Source organism: Canis lupus, chromosome 6, assembly GCF_003254725.2.
Source record: "Canis lupus dingo isolate Sandy chromosome 6, ASM325472v2, whole genome shotgun sequence".
NCBI lineage: Eukaryota > Metazoa > Chordata > Mammalia > Carnivora > Canidae > Canis > Canis lupus.
The window spans coordinates 20,839,917-20,867,483 of record NC_064248.1 but is presented as its reverse complement, the minus strand read 5'-3'; the positions used below and the strand labels follow the sequence as shown (position 1 = coordinate 20,867,483).

Below are 27,567 nucleotides of genomic sequence, written 5' to 3'. Positions count from 1 at the left end.
TAAAATTCTTATTATTTGGGTTGATAGAAGTGTTTGTGTTTCTCCTGAGCAGAAGGACAGAATTGTTTACAATTGAGAAATACAGCTCCACTAGTGCTGTATGTTTGTACTTTGTACGTATGTGTGACCATGATGACAGACATAAAATAATTTGCACAATGAGTTGCCAAACCTAAAGAGTTAAAAAAAAATCTTAAGATGACATTTCATCAAGGTTAAAGAATAAAAAAGGCACCAATTTGGATGCAGTCTGGGCGGAATTCCAGCTCCAGAGTTCACAGGTGTGGGGTCCTGAGCAGAGCACTTGCCCTCTGTGAGCCTCAACTCTCTCTTCTGTAAAATGGGTTAATAATTAGAACACCTGCCTCACAGTTTTATTGTTGGGTCTCAAGGAAGTAGGCAGGAATCCACTGTACCTGGGGTTAACCATTGCTGTCCAAGGGCTCTGACACCTGTGGGTTTTTTTTTTTAAGAATTTATTTATTTATTCATGAGAGACACAGGGAGAGAGAGGCAGAGACATAGGCACAGGGAGCCTGATGCAGGACTCAATCCCAGGACCCCAGAATCACGTCTTGAGCCAAAGGCAGATGCTCAACCCCTGAGCCACTCAGGTGCCCCCGCACCTGTGGTCTTAACTTCAATTCCTTTCCCCATCTCACACTGGCATCTCCAGTTTCTGGGTTTTATTCAACATGCCAGTGCCTGACTACAGAGTATACTTAGCCAAGTCCTTGACCTTGGCTTTCTTCCTATCCACCCCTACCCCACTGCTCCTGGGGTCCTGTGCCCATTACAGTCCAATGCCACTTGACTTCCATTCTTGCCCAAACCCCAGAGAGTCCTGGCCCAGCAGTGGGTGTGACCTTGTAGCTCCAACCAGAGGTTGCCATGTCCTTTGAGCCCTCTGCATTGGGCTACTGGCTGGGGTCCCACTTGTCCCTTTCCTTTCCCCTTGAGGATACTCTCACCAAGTATTTGCATTCCATGGAAAGATGACTGGGAATGCAAATGTCTGCTCTTACTCTCTTACTGTCAGAATTTCTGGCATTGTGACAAAGAGGGCACAACTGTCTGATGGACCGGAGGGTGGGGGGCATCCTGGTGGCAGCCATAAACACCAGGGTAGTTAATCTGAAGGTGGCTTTTGCTCTCACATTTTGCTTATGTAACAGTTATCATGTGCCTGACACATCTCCCTGATTTGACTGTAAAGTTCATGAGACATTATCTCTTAATCATCTCAGTTCTGGGTGGAAGAGTGCACCACCCCATGACTAAGGATCTGCCCTGCCCCCCACCCACCAGCAATTGTCTGTGGTCCTGAAACACCAAGGAAAGATTTGCTTGCTCAGAGTTCAGAGTTCTGAGATCTGAAAAACAAATGAAAGCTGTGGAAGAAAAGAGAATGTGTTCAGTGGATTCTTTTTCTTTTCTTTTCTTTTCTTTTCTTTTCTTTTCTTTTCTTTTCTTTTCTTTTCTTTTCTTTTCCTTTCTTTCTTTTCTTTTCTCTCTTTCTTTCTTTGGAAAGAAACCAACTCCAACTGACTGAAGGAAGGAAATACACCTGAAAAGGCCGAGGAAAGTCCAGCTTGGCAGGTTTGGGGCGGGACAGGGGGAGGGGGAGCATAAGAAAGCTGTCGTCCACCTTGTTCTCCCTGTTTGCTCTCTTTTCCTCTGCATGCTTTCCACACTCTTCGGGCTCATCCCTCATGGTGACAAAGATAGCTGCTGAGGGCTCCTGGTCTCTACCCCCTGCTCCTGGCAGCACTGGAGAAAGACACATCCCATTGCCAACAATCTCCAAGAAGTGCGTGTTCGTGGTCTGACGTGGACCATAAGCTCATCCCTGAGCCACTCAGGATGGCCTGGGGTTTGGAGTGTCTGATTGGCTGGCCCCAGGACCAAGTTGGGGAGCAGAAGAGTTGAGGGGAGGCTGCTAGCTCTGCTCAGATGGGGGTAAACTGAGAGCCAGTGGAGGACCTGTGGGTCCCTCCAGGAAAATCAAGAGGCTATCACCCAAAGAAAGAGGAATTCTCTCTTAAGCAGACGCTCATGCCAGGCATTCATTACAGGGACAGGGCAGGTGAGAGAGAGAGACAGAGGAAGGGAGACAGATGTCAGGGAAGCCAACCACTGACACAGAGGAAAAAGACAACTTCTGCAATTTTAAGAAAAAATTTTCTTTTCTTTTTTTTCTTTTCTTTTCTTTTCTTTCTTTTCTTTTCTTTTCTTTTCTTTTCCTTTTCTTTTCTTTTCTTTCTTTCTTTCTTTTTTTCTTTCTTTCTTTCTTTCTTTTTCTTTCTTTCTTTCTTTCTTTCTTTCTTTCTTTCTTTCTTTCTTTCTTTCTTTCTTTCTTTCTCTTTCCTTCCTTCTTTCTTTAGTTAGCCATCAAGAAAGCATTATGACACTCATATTCATAGTAGCATTATTCATTATTTAATAAGGATAAGGTGGAAACAATGCAAATATCCATCAATGGATGAAGGGATAACCAAAATGTGGTATATCCACACAATGGAATATTATATAGTCTTTAAAAGGAAGGAAGTTCTGACATCTGCTACAACATGGATGCACCCTCAGGACATTATGCTAAGTGAGACAAGTCAGACATAAAAAGACAGATACCGGGCACCTGGGTGGCTCAGCGGTTGAGCATCTGCCTTCGGCTCAGGGCATGATCCTGGGGTCCTGGGATCAAGTCCTGCTTCAGGCTCCCTGCAGGGAGCCTGCTTCTCCCTCTGCCTGTGTCTCTACCTCTCTGTGTCTCTCATGAATAAATAAATATTTTTTAAAAGAAAGACAGATACTGTATTGAGGTACCTGGAGTAGTCCAATCCACAGACACAGAAGGTAGAATGCTGGTTGTCAGGGGCTGGGGAGTAGGGAGGATGGGGAGTGATTATTTAATGGGTAAAGAGTTGTGGTCTGAGAAGATGAAGAAATTCTTTAGATGGATAGTTGTGATGGCTGCACAATAACATGAATGTACTTAACACCACTGAGATGTACACTTATAAATGGTGACTTATAAATGGTGACACTTATAAATGTCAAATTCTCAGTGCTAAAGACAAGCCTCAGACTAGGAAAAAAAATATTGCCACACACAAAGTTGAAAAAGGATTTGCATCCAGAGTATTCTCCAAGCTCAGTAACAGGAAAACAAAGAACCAGAATTTTAAAATATGGGCTTTAAAGATTTGAACAGTCATTTCAGTAAAAAAGACATGCTGATGGCAAATAAGCACATGAAAAAAATGATCGACCAAATGAGTCATAATTAGTGCAAATTAGGGTGTCTAAATTCCAAAAGTCTGGTCGTAACCGCTGTTGGTGAGGCTCATATGCTGCAGGTGAGAATGTATGGCCATTCTGGAAAACAGCTTGGCAGTTTCTTAAAAGTTAAATTCACACCCACCTTTCCCCTCTCAGTATTCACACAAGAGAAATGAAAGCACATGTCACTGAAAGACTTGTTACAAAAATGTTCATTGCAGCTTTATTGGCAGCATCCAGAAACTGGAACCATGTCCATCCAGGGGCGAGGGGTAAGGAGGTTGTAGGGTCATCATACAGTGGAACACTACACACCAACCAGAGAAAGAGGACTTCGTATGTGCTAGAATGTGAATGAACCTAAAATAAATACAACCAGGGAAGGAAGCCAGATGGAAAAGAGCACATACTGTTTGATTTCACATATGTGAAATCCTGGAAAACTCGAATTAATTAATTAATTAATTAATTAGATTTTATTTATTTATTCATGAGAGACAGAGAGAGAGAGGCAGACACAGGCAGAGGGAGAAGCAGGTTCCATGCAGGGAGCCCGATGCGGGACTTGATCCCCGGACCCCAGGATCACAACCTGAGCTGAAAGCAGACACTCAACCACTGAGCCACCCAGGTGCCCCTTGAATTTATTTAAAGTGGCAGGAAACAGATTAGTGATTGCCTACAGATGAGAACAGGGTCACAAGAGAACTTTGGGGGTGATACATATGTTCATTGTGAGGATGGTCTCATGGGTGGATACATATGTCAAAACATCAACTGTGTATTTTAGATATGTGTAACATTGTGTATCAGCTATACCTCAGTAAAGCTATTTAAGAAATAATTTTTAAAAATCTGAAAGATTCTTCCGGTTTCTGTTTTGAGAAATAGTTTATTTTTTTTTATTTTTTTTTTTGAGAAATAGTTTTTTTTTAAAAGATTTTTTTATTTATTCATGAGAGACACAAGAGGGAGAGACAGAGGCAGAGTCACAGGCAGAGGGAGAAGCAGGCTCCACGCAGGGAGCCTGATGTGGGACTTGATCCTGGGACTCCAGGATCACACCCTGGGCTGAAGGCGGCGCTAAACCGCTGAGCCACTTGGGCTGCCCCAGAAGTAGTCTTTTTTTTTTTTTTCTTCTTCTCCCTCTTCTACTTCTCCCTTTTCTTCCCCTTCCTCTTTTCCCCTTCCCCTTCCTCTTCTTCTTCTTCCTTTTAAATATTACCTTTATTTATTTGAGATAGAAAGCAGGAGCGGTGGGGAGGGGCAGCGGGAAGCCAGGGCAAAGCTGGCTTCCCGCTGAGCAGGGAGCCCAAAGTGGGACTGGATCTTAGGGCCCCCCTATCATGACCTGAGCCCAAGGCAGAGGCTTAACCACTGAGCCACCCAGGCGCCCCAAGATAGTTCACCTCTTGTAGAGATGAAGAGCATAGGCTCTCCAGTTAGTAAACCGATTCTGAGCCCAGTTACGTATGACCTTCAGTGAGTTGCCAGGTCGTTGAACTTCAAACAGGCTCAATACCTGCCATGAAGAGTCGGCAGGGTCATGTTTGCTAAATGCTCTGTATGAGGTCAGGGATGACCTTGATGACCCTTGACCTTTGTTATTGACAACAATTTCCATTTCTGGAATAATAAAGGGCATAGTGAAGCCTTCCAATTTTTTAAAAAGGCAGTTTCTAAATGGGCGTGTTCTATTTTACGGGCATAAAATGTGACAGTCCATGACACAGACACTGAATTCAATGCTCTCTTCTAGGGACCATAGATTTTTGCACCTGCAGATTTCCGCCTGGCTTTGTCCGGAAGGTAACTTTGTAAACACAGACTGGTTTTATTTGCAACTTTTTATTGCAGTGTAATATATGCAAGGAAGAGCGCACAAACTATAACAGCTCAGTGAATTTCCTAAAGTGAACTCACCCTGTTCTGAGCAATCAAGAGACAGAAGGTGACAGCATCTGGAAATCTCCACGTGTCCGGTCCTTTGCTTTGCTTATTTTTGAACTTCATATTGTACAACCCGTACTCTTTTGTGTCTGGCTTCTTCCACTTGGTGACAGTCATCAAATTATTAGCCAGCTCACATGATTTGCATTTTCCATGATACTTTCTTACTCCCTTTACAGACATTATCATCTCTTTGTTCAGACTTGAAGAATGAGTAAGGTTTTGCCAGATTTAGGGAACAGAGTGAGTAAAGGAAACAGACCATCCAAAGGCTTGAGGGTGTGTAGAACTATGGAATATTCAGGACACTAAAAGGAGACATGCATTCTGGAGAAGACATTTCTACTTAGTTCAACTGTTTTCTCTCTCTCTCTCTCTCTCTCTCTTTAAGATTTTCTGCTTATTTATTCTTGAAGAGACACAGAAAGAGGCAGAGACACAGGCAGAGGGAGAAGCAGGCTCCATGCAGGGAGCCTGATGCGGGACTCGATCCTGGGACCCCGGGATCACACCCTGAGCCGAAGGCAGATACTCAACCACTGAGCCACCCAGGCGTCCCTCAACTGTTTTCAATAATTATGATCTTTGGGGGATCCCTGGGTGGCTCAGCGGTTTAGCGCTGCCTTCAGCCCAGGGCATGATCCCAGGGTCCGGGGATCAGGTCCCATATCGGGCTCCCTGCATGGAGCCTGCTTCTCCCTCTGCCTCTCTTTCTCTGTCTCTGCCTCTCTCATAAATAAATAAAATATTTTTTTAAAAAATACAATCTTTCAGATAGTTCTCATATTTTTCTACAATAAAAAATGATGAAATAAATATCCCTGTACATTTACTCCTACCTATTGGAGCTTTTCTTTTATAGGATTGATTTTCAAATATGATGCTTGCTGGGTCTGTGAATTTAAATATTTGATAAATACTGCAAGTTTGTGTCACAAAATCATGTAGCAATTCACATTTCCGCCAAGAAGTCAGGAGCTCGCCTATTTCCCCCTCTGTCAGCATTGGATGTTAATCAGTTTTTTAAAATTTCTGTTCTGTTGCTTTCATTTGAATTATTTTTTTTCCTGGCTATTAGAGAGATTGAGTGACTTTTCATGTTTGTTGGCCATTTGGCTTTCCTCCCCTGCAGAGTTGTTTAGTTTGGATAGTACAGAAAAGGGTAACAGCAGAAGCAGAAAAAAAAGAAAAGACATGAGAATGTTCTGATTGTGCTGAGCAGTGCCAGCTCACAGGAGGTCCTCAGTAAATGGGGGCCATTCTTCTACCATTTTAATTGTTCAACATATACAGATGGTGACCAAGGAACCCTTCCTGGTGAGATTTACTTGGCTGCTTCCTTAGTCTGGTGGCCTCCTGGCTGTAAAAGGTTCTACAGTAACTGACATACCCGATGTCTGGTTACCAGTGACTCAAAAGACATGAACATTTGGGGGCGCTTGGGGGGCTCAGGCAGTGAAGCATCTGCCTTCGGCTCAGGTCATGATCTCAGGGTCCTGGGATCGAGCCCCGCATCGGCTCCCTGCTCAGTGGGGAGCCTGCTCCTCCCTCTCTATCCTCCCACTTGCTCTCTCTCTGTCTCTCTCAAATAAATAAATAAACAAAATATTTTTAACAAGACATCAATATTTGAACCTGTACGCTGCAGAGGAGAAAATAGGGTGCTGGTGGCTGCTACAAGGAAAGAACAGGCTCAGGTTCAAACGAAAGCCGCCGCTTAGCAGAGAGACAGGTGAACAGACTAGGCTCCTCTCCAACAACCAAGCTGCCCTGAGCTCCAAGTAACCGCGCACGGAAGACAGTGGCACAGTTATTTATATAGAAAGAAAGCCACTGCTTCCCCAGAGGCCGAGGGGTGCTGCTCTAAGGTTCTATTTATTTTATTTTTTAAAGATTTTTATGTCATTTACTCATGAGAGATACAGAGCGAGAGAGAGAGAGGCAGAGACACAGGCAGAGGGAGAAGCAGGCTCCATGCAGGGAGCCCGACGTGGGATTCGATCCCGGGTCTCCAGGATCACATCCTGGGCTGAAGGCGGCGCTAAACCGCTGCGCTACTGGGGCTGCCCGCTCTAAGGTTCTATACCTGTCCTCAGGTACAGAAAAGGATCAGCCCGGAGGATCAAGCGTATGCGTTACAAATAGTGGCCAGTTTCAAGAAGAAATTATTAAGTTGAAGGCCTAGCACTGCCAGGATTTGGGGAGGGGGTGTATCAGCTGGAAATGTTCTCTGCTTTGCTACAAGTGATACAAAACTCAACTCCCTGTTCCTGAAACAGAACATATGTTGTTTATTTCAGAGGCTCCCAAACTTTCTTGGTTCACACCCTTCCTGGGCCAAAAGATCTAATCTGTCCTATTTATTAAACAGATAGTTAGGTCCAAAAAACATAGTAAGTATTTATGTCCGAATAACTTAGTAGCCATTTGACAAGAAAATACATGTCTATTGAAAGGGAAAATATCTTATTTATATTTTTATTTCATCTTCAACTGACTATTCAAGTAGCTCAGTTTTTTTTTTTTTTTTTTTTTTTTTTTCAGTTTTTTTTTTAAAGATTTTATTTATTTATTCATGAGAGACACAGAGAGAGGCAGAAACACAGGCAGAGGGGGATCCCAGTGTGGGACTTGATCCCAGGTCCCCAGGATCATGCCCTGGGCCGATGGCAGTGCTAAACCACTGAGCCACCCGGGCTGCCCTCAAATAGCTCAGTCAAAATGAGTTCTTAAGTAACTTCTATTCTTAAATGCTACAGGTCATTTACCCGTGCGATGTATGTACCCTTGGGCACTGCTCAGTTTTCCAGACCCTGGTATCTCGTTGGACACTACCATCCACCTTTCCTCTTCTACATTGATTTTTATGTGGTACTCACTTCTTACTCAGGCAACCCCTGTAAAACCAGCTTTGCAAAGGCATGATTTTATTGGAAGGAATGTAAGGCCACTTAATACTACAACTCTGAACAACCACCAGCTAGTCAGTCACATGGTGTCTGACAGATATGGAGCATCACTGTATTTCCCTTGGAATTTTCTAATACCCTGTAGTCCCTCTGTGAATTCAGTGGGGGCTCTCTGGGGTGCCCTAATACACAATCCAGGAAGTGCAGGTTTATTTAACAAGAAAGCCTGAAGTAGTTGATCTTGGGGTTAGTCTGGTGGCTTGGCGATCTCATCAAAAATCCACTCTTCTGGAGAGTTGTACCTCATGGTCTCAAGATAGCTGCCATGGTGCCTGCATCACGTGCTTATACCATACTGCAGCTATTAAGGTGAGAAAGGAAGGAAGGGGGGTGGGCAGTGTGACAGGATAAAATAGACCTGCTTTTATACTCTAACAGGCACTGGAGGTGGATGGCAGACAGGTGCCTATGGTGACAGAGACATCTTGAACTAAACAGGGATAAAACTTAGAGGCTTTGGTCATGTCAACCAGACCTGGAATTGGAAAACTAAAAAGTTGGCCAAGCCAAACAAGTTCTTAAGAAGACACTATCTCCCTAGCCCACCTAGTGGTTCTAGTGGTTTGGGGAGACCAGGGCGCTGTGTATGGAGACATCAGGCCCGGCAAGAAATCTTCAGTTGTAGAAACATGTTTTGCCTGAAAGACATTCAGTTTTTCCCCGGACAGCCACCAGTCTGGGAGCTACAGAGGCTGGCCCTGGCTCTAGCGAGGGAGCATCATGTCTAGAGGAGAGACATCTAATTGGCCCAGGAGTCGGGGAGAATGGATGCCTGGCCTGAGATTTGAGAGCAGAGTCGAAGCTGGTACAGAGGGCAAAACAGGACTCCAAACTGTGGGGAGAGCAGGTGCAGGGAGGGGTGCGGGCAACCGGCTCATCCGACACATTGTTTAAGGTTCATGTGGCTGGAGATGAAGTCAGGGGAAGGACCCGATGTAGGAGAGATGTTAGAGTTGGAAGCTGGTGGCCAAGAAAGACTTTTTTTTAAGATTTTTAAATTTATTTATTCATAGAGATGCAGATTCAGAGAGAGAGAGAGGCAGAGACACAGGCAGAGGGAGAAGCAGGCTCCATGCAGGGAGCCCGACCTGGGTCTCCAGGATCATGCCCTGGGCTGCAGGCGGGGCTAAACCACACCACCGCGGCTGCCCCCAAGAAAGAATCCTTAAGGATGGTTTTATTAAAAGCACCAGGACAGGACCCATGGGCAGAGAGAGCTGCATGGGGGTCATGAGGAGTGGCCCATTATCAAGTTGGGAGGGGGGTTTGGGAGAGGGTAAGCCTCCTGGGTATTTTGGAAACAAGGTTTCCAGGATCCTGAGGGGGCTGGCTATTGTTGGGAAAAGGTCATTTTTCACTGTTTAGTAAGAACTCAGTCATGAGACCCTTCAGATGGATATCAGTGGCTCTTATGCTTGGGGGATGATGGCCAACATGTATCTTTGGGGTTAGAGATAAAGGAAGTTTCCAAAGGAATTTTTATATGTTAAAGCAGACTTACAGGATCCTGGGGGTCAAGCTAGGATTGCCTTTTGCCCTTAGCGAAATACCAACATCGAAGCAGTTGAGTCCCTAGAGGAATGTCACTCTGCCTGTTTCAAGGACTTGTTGATGGGCTGTAGGTAGTAAGGAAATGTAATAATTCCTCTTCTGCCTTTGTTTCCCACATCAGGACTCACAACCTAGCTCATAAAACATCTGGCACACCTCCCCTACATTGTCTCTTTCCCCATCTGCGGGCTGGTGACCTAGATGGTGGGTCTCCGAGGTGGCAGTGGCCTGGATCCCTGTGTTATGACGTCATAAAGGGCCTGCTGTGAACTATGCTATCAACAGTGGATCCGTTTGTATTTTGTTAAGCCATCAAAACGTTGGGTTCTTTGTTGCACGGGTTTGGCGCCTCTGATGCGTGGATACTCCGATGAACTGTAGTAATAGGTACTATTGACGGGGCACCTGCTTGGAATTGGGCGCTGTGCTAAGTGCACTGTCTCATTTAATCTTACGGGGTTGGGGAGCGCCATTAGCCCACTTTTCCAGAAGAAAACACCGAGGCTTAAAGAGAAGCCAGAGGGTGAAGGCGGAGAAGCCTGACCCCCACTTGGACCCAAGTGCCCAACTGTGCCCTCCTGGCTCACAGTACCAGAGGAACAGATTACATTTGGGTGAGGCAAGAGGCCCAGATGAGGAGTTATAGTAGCTCCAGCTGGGAATTCCTGCTTCTTGTGAAGTGGAGAAGATACCAAATGATTGTAAATATTAATTGAAGGAATGCACGGGAGGTGTCCGGGGCGGGGCCTAGACTCTGGCACGTGTATCATGACCATTTGATTTTTTAAAAAAGATTTTATTTATTTATTTAACGTGGAGCAGGGGGAAGCATAGAAGGAGAGGGAGAAGCAGACTCCCTGCCGAGCGGAGAGCCCCACTGGGGCTGGATCCCAGGACCTTGAGATCATGACCTAAGTCGAAGGCAGACGCTTAACCAACTGAGCCACCCAGGCGCCCTGACCATTTGGTTCTTTTTTCAAGAGACTAAGCAAGAACTGACAGAGAGGCCTGGGTGAAACCAGGAGAAAAATGTCCTGGAAGCAGCTCTTGGCAGGACCTGAGCAAAGTGTGATGAGATGGGGGAAGCAGAAGGCTGGACAGTTGTCTTGTTGCCATTTGCAGGGACAGGGGAGGAAGGGCATAAGAGACATCTCGTACCAGACAGTGGGCTGTGGGTACAGAGGGAGAGCACAGGTCTTAAGACAATCAACCCTAAACCTCCTGACATGTGCAGATAGTCAAAGGAGGGGCTGTGTTCCCAGGCGTCCCGCTGAAAAGAGCTTTCAGCAAACTGTCCCAGCCTCGATGAGTCCTCTCTGTCCTGAAGCAGATACGGTTTTGTCTACACAACCTTGGGCTAGTCCTTTAACTTCTCTGTGCCTTGGGTTTTATCATCTGAAGATGAGGATAAGAAATCATGGGGTTGTTGTGAATATATGCAGAGTGCTTAGCACAGTGTTAGATATGTGGTCATAGTGCGTAGTCAATAGATGGTAGACATTTTCATTAAATTCTTTCATCCCTGACATTATTTCTCTATGTGTCTCTATCTGTACAGAAAAACACCAAGATAATAGTTAGGAACGCCAGAAGACTCTTTGCCCATTTTGTGCACTGCTATGTTTCCAGTTAGCTCTTAGAACCAGTTCACAGGGAACCCTGGGTGGCACAGCAGTTTAGCGCCTGCCTTTGGCCCCAGGCGCGATCCTGGAGACCCGGGATTGAATCCCATGTCGGGCTCCTGGTGCATGGAGCCTGCTTCTCCCTCTGCCTGTGTCTCTGCCTCTCTCTCTCTCTCTCTCTGTGTGACTATCATAAATAAAAAAAAAAAAGAACCAGTTCACAGTAGGGTATTTAAATATTTGTTGAATGGATGAATAAAGAAGCCCATCTCTTTCCTCTTCTTTTCTTCCTCTCTCCCTCCCTCCTTCCCTTCCTTCCCTCTGCCCCTTCCTTTATTCCTTCTTCCTTCTCTCCATCCATCAGCCATCCATCCATCCACACCCATCCATCCATCAACCATCCATCCACCCACCCATCCATCCATGCATCCATACATCTAGAAAGGCAGTAGACTGCAGTGGCTTAACCCACAAGTTCCCCCCACCCCATGTGGTAAAATATACACCACATAAAATTCACCATTTCAATCATTTTTAAGTATAGGTCAGTGGCATTAAGTACATTCATATTGTTGTGCAACTATCCATCTCTAAGACTTTTTCATCCTCCCAAACTGAAACTCTGGACCCATTAAACAATAAGTCCCCATTCTCCTCTGCATTCCAAGCCCCTGGCAACTACCATCTACTCTTTGTCTCTATGAATCTGATTACTCCAGGGACTTCATAGAGGTAGAATCATGCAGTATTGATCCCTTGTGACTTAGCCCATCAGTTTCACAATCACAAAACCTCTGTGACCCTGGCAAATATAACTTCCTGAATCTCCACTTCCCCACGTAACTTGCTATAATAATAGTACCCACCTCACAGGGTTGATGTTGAGGTTTAAATGAGATGCTACATAGAAGGTACTTAGCTCAGTGCCTGGCAGGTAGAAGACATGTAGAAATTGCTCAATAAATATAAATATATAAACATAAATCTATATTCTTTTTTTTTAATTTTTTTTATTTATTTATGATAGTCACAGAGAGAGAGAGGCAGAGACACAGGCAGAGGGAGAAGCAGGCTCCATGCACCGGGAGCCCGATGTGGGACTCGATCCTGGGTCTCCAGGATCATGCCCTGGGCCAAAGGCAGGTGCCAAACCGCTGCGCCACCCAGGGATCCCTAAATCTATATTCTTAATTAGTAGACACGGGTCCGGTGCCGACTGTGTGTCCGGCACTGTTGTAAACCCTTTGTTATATTGACTCATTCAAGTCACACAACGACCGCACGTCGCTGGTGCACGTCACGGAGAATAGCAAGGTGCAGAGAGGTTCCACGGCTGGTTGGCGGCAGAATCGTGATTGAGGTCCAAGCAGCCTGTTTTCGGGGCCCGCAGGCTTCCCCGCGGCGCACGGTGTCGCCTCGGCTGCCTCTGGCCATCGGGCCGGTCATCCCTCTGCATCCACGCACTCATCCTGCATCGGGCTGTGAGGGTGAAGTGAGCGCGGTTGTTGAGATACGAGATATCTGAGGGAATCCAGGAAAAAAATCACTGAGGATGAGTTGGCCATTATTTCCCAACCCCCTGGGACCCCCTCGTGCCCACATGCCGGTCTCCTTTGGACCCTGCTGGAGGCCGCAGGGCGCTGGGGCGCTGGGCCGGCCGCCCCCTGCCAGGGAGGGCCCGACGCTGTCCGGCGACGCGGCTGGGCCAGGGCCTTTCCCCCGGTTGGCAGGCGGCTCAGCAATCCTCCCCTCGCCCCTGCCCCGCCCAGCTGAGATAGAAAGTGCTTCCTCTCCTGGGCCCCAGGGCCGCCTCCCACTCACGCTTTATTGCCCTCTTGGCACCCTCAGGGAGCCTCTGCAACCCTTTAAAAGAGCCAGAGCCTGGAGCAGGACCAGCAGCCCCGGCCCTGGAGATAAGAGGGCCCCGGGGAGCAGGTGCGGGCTTCCCAGGCGGCTCAGGCAAGCGCAGGTGCCAGGTCCCTTTGGCCCTGATGTCTGCAGAGGTGAGCCCACTGCTGGCCTCTGCCCTTGGAACCCGGCCATCCAAGGGGGTGTGAGAACCAGTTCGAGGCTAGGGCGCTGGGGGCTTCTTTCTGGGCTCTCCTCCCACCTGAGCCCACTCTCCCTTTGTCCCACCGCAGGCAGCCGTGTCTGTGTGTGACCCCGAATTTGGCAGTGGCAAGGTGAAGGAGCCAAGCATGGGGGGCAGGAGTCGCGGGTCCTGGTACGAGCGGTTCCTGCAACCCTGTCTGGTGGAGCTGCTGGGCTCTGCCCTCTTCATCTTCATCGGGTGCCTGTCTGTCATCGAGAACGGGACGGACACCGGGCGGCTGCAGCCGGCCTTGGCCCACGGGCTGGCCCTGGGCCTCATCATCGCCACCCTGGGAAACATCAGGTGAGACCAGCTCTGAGCCACCAGCCCGGGGAGCAAAGCTACCGGCAGGGACCCTGGGCATGGACTCAGGGTTCCAAGAGCATCGTAGATGGAGTGTGTGCTGGGGAGTCAGGCTGTCTGGGTTCAAATCCTACCTCTGCAGCCTGTGGCGAGCTCTGTGGCTTTGGGGAAGTCCCTCTCCAAACCCCAGATTCCCCACCATAACATGGGAAGAATAGAGGTGTTTTTTTTTTGTTGTTTTTGAGTTTTTTTTTTTAAAGATTTATTTATTTATTCATGATAGACAGAGAGAGAGAGAGAGAGAGAGAGAGAGAGAGGGAGAAGCAGGCTCCATGCAGGGAACCCAACGTGGGACTCGATCCCGGGTCTCCACGATCACGCCCTGGGCCGAAGGCAGGCACTAAACCGCTGAGCCACCCAGGGATCCCCTGTTTTTGAAAGAGTTTTTATTTATTTTATTTTATTTTTTATTTATTTATGATAGTCACAGAGAGAGAGAGAGAGGCAGAGACACAGGCAGAGGGAGAAGCAGGCTCCATGCCCCGGGAGCCCGACGTGGGATTCGATCCCGGGTCTCCAGGATCGCGCCCTGGGCCAAAGGCAGGCGCCAAACCGCTGCGCCACCCAGGGATCCCTGAAAGAGTTTTTAAAAGAGTTTTGTTTGAGAAAGAGAGCAAGGGAGTGGGGCAGGGGCAGAAGGGGAGAGCAGGAGATGGGGAAGCAGACTCCCCACTGAGCTGGGAGCCCTGTGTAGGGTTTGATCCCAGGACACTGAGGTCATGACCTGAGCCGAAGGCAGACGCTGAGCGGACTGAGCCACCCAGGAGCCCCAAGAAGAGAGGGTTTTTTTTTACATTATTTTTCTCAAGCCCACACATAGACAATGCGAGTCAAGTGCCAGGCGCTGCTCTAAGCACTTTCTAGATAGGAGTTCAGTGAAGGGATCCCTGGGTGGCGCAGTGGTTTGGCGCCTGCCTTTGGCCCAGGGCGTGATCCTGTAGACCCGGGATCGAAACCCACGTCGGGCTCCCGGTGCATGGAGCCTGCTTCTCCCTCTGCCTGTGTCTCTGCCTCTCTCTCTCTCACTGTGTGCCTATCATAAATAAATAAAAATTAAAAAAAAAATTAAAAAAAAAAGGAGTTCAGTGAAGCCTCACAACAGTCTTTGGGGGTAGTTGCCACCCCCTGCTCACCGTATGACCACAGAAGGTCACAAGACTTGTCCAAGGTTACGTGGTCAGTAAGTGGCAGAGCCGGGAGGCAAGGCCAGGTGGAGCGCCCCAGAGGGGAGACCTGGGAATTACAGGGTGAGCTTAGCCTGCACCGGGTGCTGTGCTGCCGACGTTCCAAGGGGGCTTTACTTCAGCCTGGGGAGAGCAGGGTTCAGCCACTTGGGAGCTCTTTTCCAGGGCCCGGGTACCTCTCTCTGTCTACCAGTCTGGAGTCTGGGGTCCCATTCTGAAACGGGGCTGCTCCTCTCCAGGGCTGGGCCTCTGAGCCAGTCTGGAAGGAGTTGAGGGATGGTCACCCACCATGTCTTCCTCTGGGCCCCCTGGGGTCTGGGTGCAGGGCAGGAATGGGGCTGCCCTCTCCTCCCCACTCTCCCCCACAACCCTCCCCCCACCACCTGGCACCTCAGGGAAGATGGGTGGGATCCGTGCCTGGTTTCTACTTGACCAAGGTCCATGATTCACTCTGGTGCTGCAAGGCCAGCCTGGGCCGGGGGGTGGCGTGGGGGGATGGCTGGGACGCATTCCCTCGGGGGGCCTGCCTAGGCCTTGGTCTCAGTGGCTTCCTTCTGCTTTTGTGGGTGACAGTGGAGGACATTTCAACCCTGCAGTGTCCCTGGCAGCCACGCTGATCGGAGGCCTCAACCTGGTGATGCTCCTTCCCTACTGGATCGCCCAGCTGTGCGGGGGGCTGATCGGGGCCGCCTTGGCCAAGGTGGGTGAGCCCCACGGGGGAGCGGGGAGGGGCAGGGCATCGGAGGTGCCCCGCTCTTTTCCTGTCAGATTTTCCTCCAGCGGGATTGGGTGGGTCCTTTTTTCCCGGGAAGGGGGCCTTTGGGTCTCACTAAACACACCCTGTTCTGTCCATGTCTGGACACAGCCCTTCCCTGGAAAGACCAGGAAGCAGAACTCGGGACTTGAAGTTTCTCTTCCTGAGGCCATTTCGAGCTTGGCAATGGCTTTGGACAATGTTTCTAGTGTGTTTTCATTCATTTGTATGTGTATTCATTCATTCATTCATTCATGCATGCATGCATTCATTCACTCGTTCATTCATTCGTTCATTCATTTGTTCATTCACTTGTTCATTCATCCTACAAACTGAGGGTTACTCTCCTTGATAAACTCCTGGACCAGCTTCTCTGAATGTCCTCCAGGCTGCCTGCCTTTACGTGGAGTCCCTCTACCTGTGATGGGAGGTAATATTCGGTCTACACCTGGAACCTTCCCTCCTGCCAGCTCCTCCTCCCCGCCACAGAAGTTTTATAGCTCCACATGTAACTTCATTGATGGACTCCCTTCCTCCGGCCTTTGCTTCTCTTTTTCTTTCTTCCCTGTTGCTGTTAGGTCTCAGTCCAACTGGGGGCCCCCGCAAGATGTAGGCTGTGTGGACCTGTGTGTTGGGGGGCAGGGGGGGATGCCTATTAGGCCGGCTGGTGTATGGTGCGTAGCTGCAAGTGCTAGCCCATTGAAGACTTTGGTCTCGAGTCCCATCTCCCTGGCTCCCCTGCCCTGGCCTCCCCATGCCCCCCTTTGAGAGCCCCCCACCCCGCTGCAGAATGAAGCTGGACCTTCCCGCTCTGATACTCAGTGCAAAGCAGTTCCCAAGCTCTCCCTCAGGCCAGGCCACTTGCAAACCTGCCCAACACAGTAGTGAGCATTGCAGGGCACATCCTTCCCATGTGGCAGTTTATACGTCTTCTCTTGTTAAATCTCCTCGTGACATCATGAGAAGCCACAGTCAGTTCTTAGGGGGCCCTCGCTGCCTGAGCTGGGGGCTGTATTGGCACCCCCACTTTACCGAGGAGGAAACACAGGCACTGCGGAGTCGGGTTGGGCCACGTTCAGCCGAGCTCGTAAGCAGCAGAGTCCAGATTAGGTCCAGGGTCCGGAAGCTTGCTCTGCCGCCTTCCCTCTCCAGGTGCTGGGACGACCCCTGAGGCAACATTCCCCAAGAAACTAATGGGGCTTCACCTTCCAAGGGGCCTTGCGGGTCTAGCGGTGGGTTCATCTGACCACATGTGGTTTCAGGGTGTGTTGAGTAAGGAACTTCTGTGTTCTTCTCAAGGAGCGTCATCTAGTTATATAAGCTCTGGACTCACAACCCCCTGCAGCCACTGCTGGGCGATCCCATTTTACAGATGAGCAAAAGGAGGCTCAGGGAGTCCCGTGGTTCTCACTGAGCCACACAGTAAAAACTGGAGCAGATTGGACAGAACTGGTCACCACTCTAAGGATGGGGGGCATGAGCTTTGAGTCCCCCTCCCCTTGGCTCCCAGCCTTCTCCCTGCCCCCGCTGTGAGGCTGAGCGCTTCTCTCCGCAGGCAGTGAGTCCTGAAGAGAGGTTCTGGAACGCGTCTGGGGCAGCCTTTGTGACAGTCCAGGAGCCAGGGCAGGTGGTGGGAGCCGTGGTGGCTGAGCTCATCCTGACGACACTGCTGGCACTGGCCGTGTGCATTGGCGCCATCAACGAGAAGACGCAGGGCCCTCTGGCTCCATTCTCCATTGGCTTTGCCGTCACCGTGGACATCCTGGCGGGGTGAGCAGTGGGCCCTGTGGCCAGTCCTGGACCAAGCCCTGGAGGAGGTCAGGTCAGGCCTGCAGGGCTTCCCTGAGAGTCAAAGACTCGGTAGCTAATGGGGGCTATGGAGGCGACGCAAACAGAGGAAGTGAGCCGGCATTCGCAGACAATAGGGAGTGGTGGGGACTGGGGTATCTAAGGAGGCACGACTGTTCACCTCTAGTAATCTATTGCTGTCAGGGAACATGACCCAAAAGTCGTTCTAGGGAAGTCAGAAACCTGACTTCTCTCTCTCTCTTTTAAAAGATTTTATTTATTCATGAGAGAAAGAGAGAGAGAGAGAGAGAGGCAGAGGGAGAAGCAGGCTCCCTGCAGGGAGCCCGATGCAGGACTTGATCCCAGGACCCCGGGATCACGCCCTGAACCGAAGGCGGGGGCTCGACCGCTGCGCCATCCAGGTGCCCCAGGAAACTGGCTTCTCATGTGAGGTTTTCCATTTTCTGAAAGCTTGTGTGTTCAGCCAGTGGGTGGGCAGGTTTTAGCCTCAGACCTACACAGAGCCTGCATATTCACTGACTCATTTAGGTTGTGCCCCTCAGGAGGCTCAGGAGGCAAGCCTGGGTCTGGGATTATTTCTCCCATCTTACATATTTGAGGAAAACGAGGCCAGAGAGAACACAAGCGACTTATGTCAAGTCATTGGACAGTGGCAAATTAAGGACAGACGTGGGACGAGAGCCCGAGTCTCCCAGGAAAGGGGGCAAGGGAGCCCCTTCCTAAGGCGCACCTGCTCCCTTCCTCGGGGACACCCAGTGGAGCTTTTCCAGGCCCATCCTCCTGGGAGGCGGGGTCGGGGGTGGGGGGTCGGGTGTGCATAGAGCTGCAGCGGTGCTCTCCTGCCCCTAGCGGCTATTGGCTCCTTTGCAATTGACTTGAGCCTTCTGACTTGGGACCTGGCGAGGCCTGTAGGACCCCAGCTTGGGTGACCCCAGATCCAGAGAGGAGAGGGGCTCCTGGAGGAGGGCCCCACCGCTGTAGGAGACGCTGGGTCCCAAGCTAGTGGCACAGCACAGGCCTCAACAGGGGTAGCTCGATGAAATCCTTGTATGTGACTTACGTGTGAGTCACGGGCTCTTAAATGCATGATCTCGTTCATTCCGGGCAACAACCTGTGAGGTAGGTCCTCTCACCTCCTGTGAAACACAGAGGGGTTCAGTAAAGGTCACGCAGCTAGAAATAGCTGGGCTGGGTTTTGAATCCAGGTCAGCTCGACTCCAAAATCTGTTTACTTACCTGATGACTGCTTTTTCAACGTTGGCAAGGACCCAGATGAATCTTCTCTGCCTGTCATCACAGCGTTCTCTGCTGGCCTTTCTTCTAGAAGGATGTGTGGTGCATCTGCCGTTAATAGCACTTCCTGGCTAATAGCCCTTTCGCCCGTGCCTTCTCTGGGATCCCTCCTCCCTCCGCCAAGCCCCACGATATGCTGGCTTCAAGAGGGTTTCTGGGTGGAGTGTGACCTAGACCTAGTTGGGGAAACAAACTTGGCATGAGTTGGGGCCTGGTCGGGATCCTGGTGACCGCCCGGCTGGGTGTTTGCAGGGGTGCTGTGTCTGGAGCCTGCATGAATCCTGCCCGTGCCTTTGGACCTGCCGTGGTGGCCAATCACTGGGACTTCCACTGGATCTACTGGCTGGGCCCGCTCCTGGCCAGCTTGCTTGTAGGACTGCTCATCAGGTAGGAGTGTGACCCACGGTCACTGGCCCCTCTGATGGATACCTGGTGATGATTTCCAGAGCGTCTGGGGCTAGAATCTCAATTTGGGGTTGAAGAAGGGAAGACAGAGGCTTCTTCAGAGGCAAAGATTATGGCTCTAGGACCTTTGGTTACAGGCAGCAGAAATCCATTTCAACCCAGTTTATGTCACCAGGGGGAATTTACTGGCTCAACATAATTGAAAACTTCACGGGTAGCACTGGCTTCGGGTGGGTTCTCAAGCAGTGTCTTTAGGCCATGGTCTCTGCCCCCCTCTGAGCGGGATTCATGCTCTGAGAGGCTCTCCAGGAGAGGCAGAGATGCTCACCAGGACCTCTAGGCTCATATGCCAGCAGCTCGACGACTCCAGAGGAACTAGAACAACGGCTTTAGCAAAAGTCCGGGGTCTGATGTTCACTGGACTGGCCCAGCTTGGGTCTGAATCCATCACTGTAGCCGTGGGGTCAGGCACGCTTACTGGCTGTGTCTGGACTCGAGGCAAGGTCATGGTTCCCTGTGCAACCATGTGGACCAAGGGTGGGAGAGGAGTGGCTCCTCCCAGGGGTGTCGTACAACTCCAGGGAGCCCTGTCCACCGAGAAATTCATGGCCATGGTGCCCCCAAGAGCAGGCCTGCTAGCAGGTGCCATTCACACGCGCTATAGCATAAACAGCGGGGTGGGTAATAAGGTTGATATTAGGGAAAGGAGCCTATCTGCTTTACTGCATTTCCCCGAACTCTCCTCTTGTGAGCCTCCAAGGTCTGTAGGGTCCTGTGTTTTCTGCTCCAGGTCATGCAGGGGTTAAGATCTGGGTCTGGTCCAAGCTAAGCATACCTCCCACAGTCTGGGAGAGCACAGTCGCTGGGTGGGGCTGGTGCGAAGTGTCGCCCTCACTGCCCACCTGCAGTCCTGGCTTAGCCACTGGCTCGGGCAAAGCATCACGGATAAATCTGCCTGTTGCTTTTGGAAAGGCAGAGATGAGCATCTTCAGGGAAAGGGCTGGGACAGGATTTGGCTATTGAGGCTGGGAAGGCTCAGAAAAGCATCTTTCTGGAGAATTCTGGGCCTGGAGATCTTTGATGAAGGGCTGGGTCTCTCCAGAGCCCCAGATGCTCAGAGACCTCACTGGGTCATCTTTTCTGTAGGCTCTTCATTGGAGATGGGAAAACCCGCCTGATACTGAAGGGGCGGTGACACTGAGGTGGTGGTGTTCCTGCGGCCTCGTCCGGATTGCAGACGGGCGGCCTCCTGCTCGTGCGGCTGGGGTGGAGGCCCAGGGGAGCCGGCCACCCGCTTCCCCCACGTGGGCCTGTCCTTCCTGATGACAGACTGCTGCCAAGGTCTGAGGATGCTCTGGGCTCTCCGAATTCCTCTGTGCTCCTCAGCGCCCTCAGCCTGGGGAGCGCGCTGCCAGCCCTGCCCGGCACAGGCGTTTTTCCCCGACGGGGAAGCTCCTACGAGCAGAAGAGCAGTTGGAAGAGGCTGCTGTGTATGCATGAGCTCATTTCTGCCACCCCCTTTCTTTCTCCTTCTCCTGGCCCCCGACTCCTCTGTTACAGAAGGGCCTTCTGTGCTCGGTTTCCTTGCTTCCTGCACTGCCAGTCTAGCTTTGCAATAAATAGTCCAGTATTTGGTGTGGACTTGCTTTTTTTTTATTTTATTTTTTTTTTTCGGAAATGGGCACTGCTGGGAAGGAAGCAAAAATCCGGGTGGGGCCTTAGCTTAGAGTCTAGTTAGCTGGGGCCTGGCTCAGCATCCAGCGCCAAGGTAGGTACGATGCAGGCCCCCCCCAGAGCCTGTCTCCCACTCAGCTCTGCCGGGAGCTCAGAGTCCATCTCTGATCACAGACTGCAGGGGCCCGCTGCAAAGCCCAGCACCACCCAGGGTGTGGACACGCCCACTCAGGGCACTCTGCTGGGACCAGGGTGGGTATGGGGGCAGAGCTGCAAGGATCTCCGGAAGAAGCTGATAATGTGGCACAACATGGGTCCGGAGAGACAGTGGTCTTTGGAGGCAAGATATGAATATCATGAATAAGGAAGGATTGGAAAAAGAGAAGACATGTTCTGAACTTCACACCTTACAAAAAGAGTGTGCATCGTCTCTGTAAAATCTATGAGTCATTTATGGAAGAGGCTCATTATAACACCATAAAGAAGTACTAGAGAAAAGTAATTCACAACAAGTGAGGACTGGCTCACCATTCCAAGATGAGCAAAACGCTCACCTGAGTAAAAGTGAAGAAAAGGCTCACTAGAGAAAATCACCAGTATGCTTTAAGGCCGCCTGGTGCGAAAACAGACACACTAAGTGCCCAAATAGCCAGAGCAGTTTTTGGAGAAGAGTAACAAATGATAATAATAACATCAATGAGCCTAAAAAAATAAAAAAGACAAAGGGAGGCAATAATACAAAACCAGAAACAAGCAAAGTAGAACACTTACAAAGAGTCAGAAATGTTAAAAGTTACAGAGTCATTTGGCTAAATAAGTAATGAGGGATCCCTGGGTGGCGCAGCGGTTTGGCGCCTGCCTTTGGCCCGGGGCGCGATCCTGGAGACCCGGGATCGAATCCCACGTCGGGCTCCCTGCATGGAGCCTGCTTCTCCCTCTGCCTGTGTCTCTGCCTCTCTCTCTCTCTGTGTGACTATCATGAATAAATAAATAAAATCTTTAAAAAAAAAAAATAAGTAATGAAATAAGCCTTTGGTAAATCTAGTCAGTAACAAAATAGTTATACACACACACATGCCTGCGCACACACTCATGCACACACACACGTGCATGCACACACACTCATGCACACATGTACGCACACAAGCATCTGTATGTATACACAGCATGTATGCACACATGGGCACAGCTAACACTGATTATTTGTTATGTGCTTGGCACTAAGCAGAATGTTTTATATGCATTATCTCATTCACTCCCCACAACAACCCTATGAGGTAGCCCAGTGGGCTGAATAGCATCCCCCCGCATCCCCCCGCATCCATCCACCTGGAACCTCGGAATGTGACCATATGTGCAAATGGGATCTTTGTAATGTAATATGGGTAAGGATCAATCACAGTGAGATCATGCTGGGTTAGGGCGAACCCTAAGTCCAACGAGAGTGTCCTTGGAAGAGACAGAAAAGGACACACAGAGATGTAGAGAAGGCAGGGGGAAGACAGACGGGGGCTGAGAATGGAGTTATATGGTGCCATGTGCCAGGACCAGGGTCCTCAAGAGCTAGAAGCAGCGAGGGAAGGAGCATGGTCTTGTTGACACCCTGGCTGCTGACATGTGGCCTCAGAACTGTGAGAATAAATTTCTGTTGTTTTAAGTCACCCAGTTTGGGTAATTTGTACAGCAGCCCCAGGAACGTAATACAGGCAGGTACTCTTACCCTCCTCATCTTTCAGAGGAACAGATGGGAGGATCCACGAGATGATGTTACCCAAAGTCACACAGTTAAGTGGTAGAGCCAAATTTTACAATCAAGAATGTTTGACTGTAGGGTTCATGATCTTGGTCATCACACTTCACAGTTTCTGAGTGAGGGACAGTGTGTCTCCTGCCTTGTCCCCCACTTGGCTGTTAGTCCTTCATTAAGAGGGGCAGGAAGACAAGCGTCGTAAGTCTTCTCACCGCTAACGTGCAATTGGGTTTCATGTCAATTTGTAGACCACAAGTGCTCAAGAGGAAAGACGAGCTAATGCATCTTTGTAGCGCCACATTATTTCGGGGCAAGAACAACACAGGCTGATCCCAAGACTCTCAAAGTCATTCAGACCCTACAGGGTAGAATCCGAATCAACCCAGATCATTCCCACCCCACCTCGCATTTTCTCAAAATAAGCAAAATCTGGAATTTGCGGATAATAGAGCTAGAAACTCTATGATAGTAAAATACAGTTGCTATGAGTTTGGATTCTGAGAAAGAGCTGAATTTAAATCTTAGATCGTTCATGATTTTGCTGTGTAAGTTTCAGAGGCTATTTCTCTAGGCTTCTTTTTCTGTACAATGAAGGTATTGCTACGGAATGCTCGGGAGTCTGATGCAACATTTTGTAGAACATTCGCTCCATGCCTAGTACAGAGTAAGTGGACAAGGTGTTTGCTCTTAACATGTATGGTTATCTAATTAAAGGTTTTGCAACTTGCAGGTGTCAGAATGGTGGTGAGGGGTGGGTTTCTGGCACGGAATTTGCCTTTCTTTTTCTTTCTTTCTTTCTTTCTTTCTTTTCTTTCTTTTCTTTCTTTTCTTTCTTTCTCTCTTCCTTCCTTCCTTCCTTCCTTCCTTCCTTCCTTCCTTCCTTCCTTCCTTCCTTCCCTCTTTCTTCTTTCTTTCTTTCTTTCTTTCTTTCTTTCTTTCTTCTTTCTTTCTTTCTTTCTTTCTTTCTTTCTTTCTTTCTTCTTTCTCTTCCTTTTCTTTTTTCTTTTTTCTTTCCTTCCTTCCCTTTTCTTTCTCCTTCCTTCCTTCCTTCCTTCCTTCCTTCCTTCCTTCCTTCCTTCCTTTTCTTTCTCTTTCTTTCTTTTCTTTTTCTTTTTTTCTTTTTCTTCTTTCTTTCTCTTCTTTTTTTTCTTTATTATTTTATTTTTATTTTTTAAATAAATTTATTTTTTATTGGTATCCAATTTACCAACATACAGAATAACACCCAATGCTCATCCCGTCAAGTGCCCCCCTCAGTGCCCGTCACCCATTCACCCCCACCCCCCATCCTCTTCCCCTTCCACCACCCCTAGTTCATTTCCCAGAGTTAGGAGTCTTTATGTTCTGTCTCCCTTTCTGATATTTCCCACATACTTCTTCTCCCTTGCCTTCTATTCCCTTTCACTATTATTTATATTCCCCAAATGAATGAGAACATATAATGTTTGTCCTTTTCCGATTGACTTACTTCACTCAGCATAATACCCTCCAGTTCCACCCACGTTGAAGTAAATGGTGGGTATTTGTCGTTTCTAATGGCTGAGTAATATTCCATTGTATACATAAACCACATCTTCTTTATCCATTCATCTTTCGATGGACACCGAGGCTCCTTCCACAGTTTGGCTATTGTGGACATTGCTGCTATAAACATTGGGGTGCAGGTGTCCCGGCATTTCATTGCGTCTGTATCTTTGGGGTAAATCCCCAACAGTGCAATTGCTGGGTCGTAGGGCAGGTCTATTTTTAACTCTTTGAGGAACCTCCACACAGTTTTCCAGAGTGGCTGCACCATTTCACATTCCCACCAACAGTGTAAGAGGGTTCCCTTTTCTCCGCATCCTCTCCAACATTTGTGGTTTCCTGCCTTGTTAATTTTCCCCACTGGTGTGAGGTGGTATCTCATTGTGTTTTTTTATTTTTTTATTTTTTTTAGTTTTTTTTATCATTGTGGTTTTGATTTGTATTTCCCTGATGGCAAGTGATGCAGAGCATTTTCTCATGTGCATGTTGGCCATGTCTATGTCTTCCTCTGTGAGATTTCTCTTCATGTCTTTTGCCCATTTCATGATTGGATTGTTTGTTTCTTTGGTGTTGAGTTTAAGAAGTTCTTTATAGATCTTGGAAACTAGCCCTTTATCTGATACGTCATTTGCAAATATCTTCTTCCATTCTATAGGTTGTCTTTTAGTTTTCTTGACTGTATCCTTTGCTGTGCAAAAGCTTCTTATCTTGATGAAGTCCCAATAGTTCATTTTTGCTTTTGTTTCTTTTGCCTTCATGGATGTATCTTGCAAGAAGTTACTGTGGCCAAGTTCAAAAAGGGTGTTGCCTGTGTTCTCCTCTAGGATTTTGATGGAATCTTGTCCCACACTTAGATCTTTCATCCATTTTGAGTTTGTCTTTGTGTATGGTGCAAGAGAGTGGTCTAATTTCATTCTTCTGCATGTGGATGTCCAATTTTCCCAGCACCATTTATTGAAGAGACTGTCTTTCTTCCAATGGATAGTCTTTCCTCCTTTATCGAATATTAGTTGACCATAAAGTTGAGGGTCCACTTCTGGGTTCTCTATTCTGTTCCACTGATCTATGTGTCTGTTTTTGTGCCAGTACCACACTTTCTTGATGACCACAGCTTTGTAGTATAACCTGAAATCTGGCATTGTGATGCCCCCAGATATGGTTTTCTTTTTTAGAATTCCCCTGGCTATTCGGGGTCTTTTCTGATTCCACACAAATCTTAAAATAATTTGTTCTAACTCTCTGAAGAAAGTCCATGGTATTTTGATAGGGATTGCATTAAACATGTAAATTGCCCTGGGTAACATTGACATTTTCACAATATTAATTCTGCCAATCCATGAGCATGGAATATTTTTCCATCTCTTTGTGTCTTCCTCAATTTCTTTCAGAAGTGTTCTATAGTTTTTAGGGTATAGATCCTTTACATCTTTGGTTAGGTTTATTCCTAGGTATCTTATGCTTTTGGGTGCAATTGTAAATGGGATTGACTCCTTAATTTCTCTCTCTTCAGTTTCATTGTTAGTGTATAGAAATGCCACTGATTTCTGGGCATTGGTATCCTGCCACGCTACCAAATTGCTGTATGAGTTCTAGCAATCTTGGGGTGGAGGCTTTTGGGTTTTCTATGTAGAGTATCATGTCAACGGCGAAGAGGGAGAGTTTGACTTCTTCTTTGCCAATTTGAATGCCTTTAATGTCTTTTTGTTGTCTGATTGCTGAGGCTAGGACTTCCAGTACTATGTTGAACAGCAATGGTGAGAGTGGACATCCCTGTCTTGTTCCTGATCTTAGGGGAAAGGCTCCCAGTGCTTCCCCATTGAGAATGATATTTGCTGTGGGCTTTTTGTAGATGGCTTTTAAGATGTCGAGGAAAGTTCTCTCAATCCCTACACTCTGAAGAGTTTTGATCAGGAATGGATGCTGTATTTTGTCAAATGCTTTCTCTGCATTTAATGAGAGGATCATATGGTTCTTGGTTTTTCTCTTGCTGATATGATGAATCACATTGATTGTTTTATGAGTGTTGAACCAGCCTTGTGTCCCGGGGATAAATCCTACTTGGTCATGGTGAATAATTTTCATAATGTATTGTTGGATCCTATTGGCTAGTATCTTGTTGAGAATTTTTGCATCCATGTTCATCAGGGATATTGGTCTGTAATTCTCCTTTTTGGTGGGGTCTTTGTCTGGTTTTGGAATTAAGGTGATGCTGGCCTCATAGAACGAATTTGGAAGTACTCCATCTCTTTCTATCTTTCCAAACAGCTTTAGGAGAATAGGTATGGTTTCTTCTTTAAACGTTTGATAGAATTCCCCTGGGAAGCCATCTTTCTCTTCTTTTTTAAAGAGATTGAGAGTGAGAGCTAGGGGAGGGAAGAAGGAAAGAGAGAATCCCAAGCAGGTCCCATGCATGAAGCTCAACACAGGGCTCAACCTCACACCCCCAAGATCATGACCTGAGCTGAAACCAAAAGTCCAGTGCTTAACCAACGGAGCCATCCAGGAGCCCCTGGCAAAGAGTTTCCAAATGGACTTTGCACATATATATTTCCTCAGCCAGCTACCCTCTCTGGGCCTCTCAAAGCGGAAAAGATTGGGAACCACTCACACTGCCCAACCCCAAAACCCAGAGCAGCTAAATAATTTAACTCAGTCACTGTGTGATGGAGCAGCAGAGCTCAACTAGGATCCAGGATTTTGGACACATTGTGTTCTTTCTTTTTTTTATTATTATTTTTTTATTTATTTATGATAGGCACACAGTGAGAGAGAGAGAGGCAGAGACACAGGCAGAGGGAGAAGCAGGCTCCATGCACCGGGAGCCCAACGTGGGATTTGATCCCGGATCTCCAGGATCACGCCCTGGGCCAAAGGCAGGCACTAAACCGCTGCGCCACCCAGGGATCCCCATTGTGTTCTTTCTACTCCAACAAGGGATGTGCTGCTCCAGACCCCAGGTTTGAGTAGTGATTCATTTCTTTTCACCAGAATTGGCTTGAGTCCTCACACGCTGTGTTGGTGGGAAGCCCACTGTTGCACTCTTGCATCTGTCATCACACTGTCCAAGAACTCTGTTTCAGCAGTCCCAAAGAGAAGCATGCCCATGTCCTACCTTCATGCCTTAGCTTCTTTGTGCCTGCTGCCGCCGCCATGTGCCTCTCTGCCACATGGTGCTGCTGTTGGGAGTGGTCCTTGGACGTGGCGTGTGCCGAATCACACTCGTCCAGGACAGGGTGGGTTCTTGGAAGAGGAGTCCCTTACTGAGAATTCCAGAGTTTCCACACCAAACACACTGGCATGCTCCATGGGCTCTGTGCTTAGGTACCCAAGCAATCTTATGCCTTA

The 27,567-nt window shown here is 48.4% G+C and overlaps 1 protein-coding gene and 1 long non-coding RNA gene across 3 annotated transcripts; one reads left to right on the top strand and one right to left on the bottom strand.

The window, feature by feature from the left end:
- The first annotated feature begins 13,155 nt into the window (after positions 1-13,155).
- AQP8 (aquaporin 8) lies at positions 13,156-20,915 on the top strand. 2 transcript variants are annotated; one of them, XM_035717605.2, is made up of 6 exons: positions 13,156-13,309; positions 13,516-13,769; positions 15,587-15,713; positions 17,323-17,537; positions 19,122-19,256; positions 20,421-20,915. In XM_035717605.2, the coding sequence occupies exons 2-6, from the start codon at positions 13,573-13,575 to the stop codon at positions 20,467-20,469; spliced, it is 723 nt and encodes a 240-aa protein (XP_035573498.1). In that variant the 5' UTR covers positions 13,156-13,309; positions 13,516-13,572; the 3' UTR covers positions 20,470-20,915. The 2 variants fall into 2 exon arrangements, with proteins under 2 accessions (XP_035573498.1, XP_035573497.1); XM_035717604.2 differs by having other exon boundaries at positions 13,190-13,377.
- On the bottom strand, positions 15,828-20,483 carry LOC125755267 (uncharacterized). The gene is made up of 2 exons (XR_007411226.1): positions 18,813-20,483; positions 15,828-18,712 (listed from the first exon to the last, which is right to left on the bottom strand). It is a non-coding gene; the product is annotated as an uncharacterized LOC125755267 (long non-coding RNA).
- Positions 20,916-27,567: the final 6,652 nt, after the last annotated feature.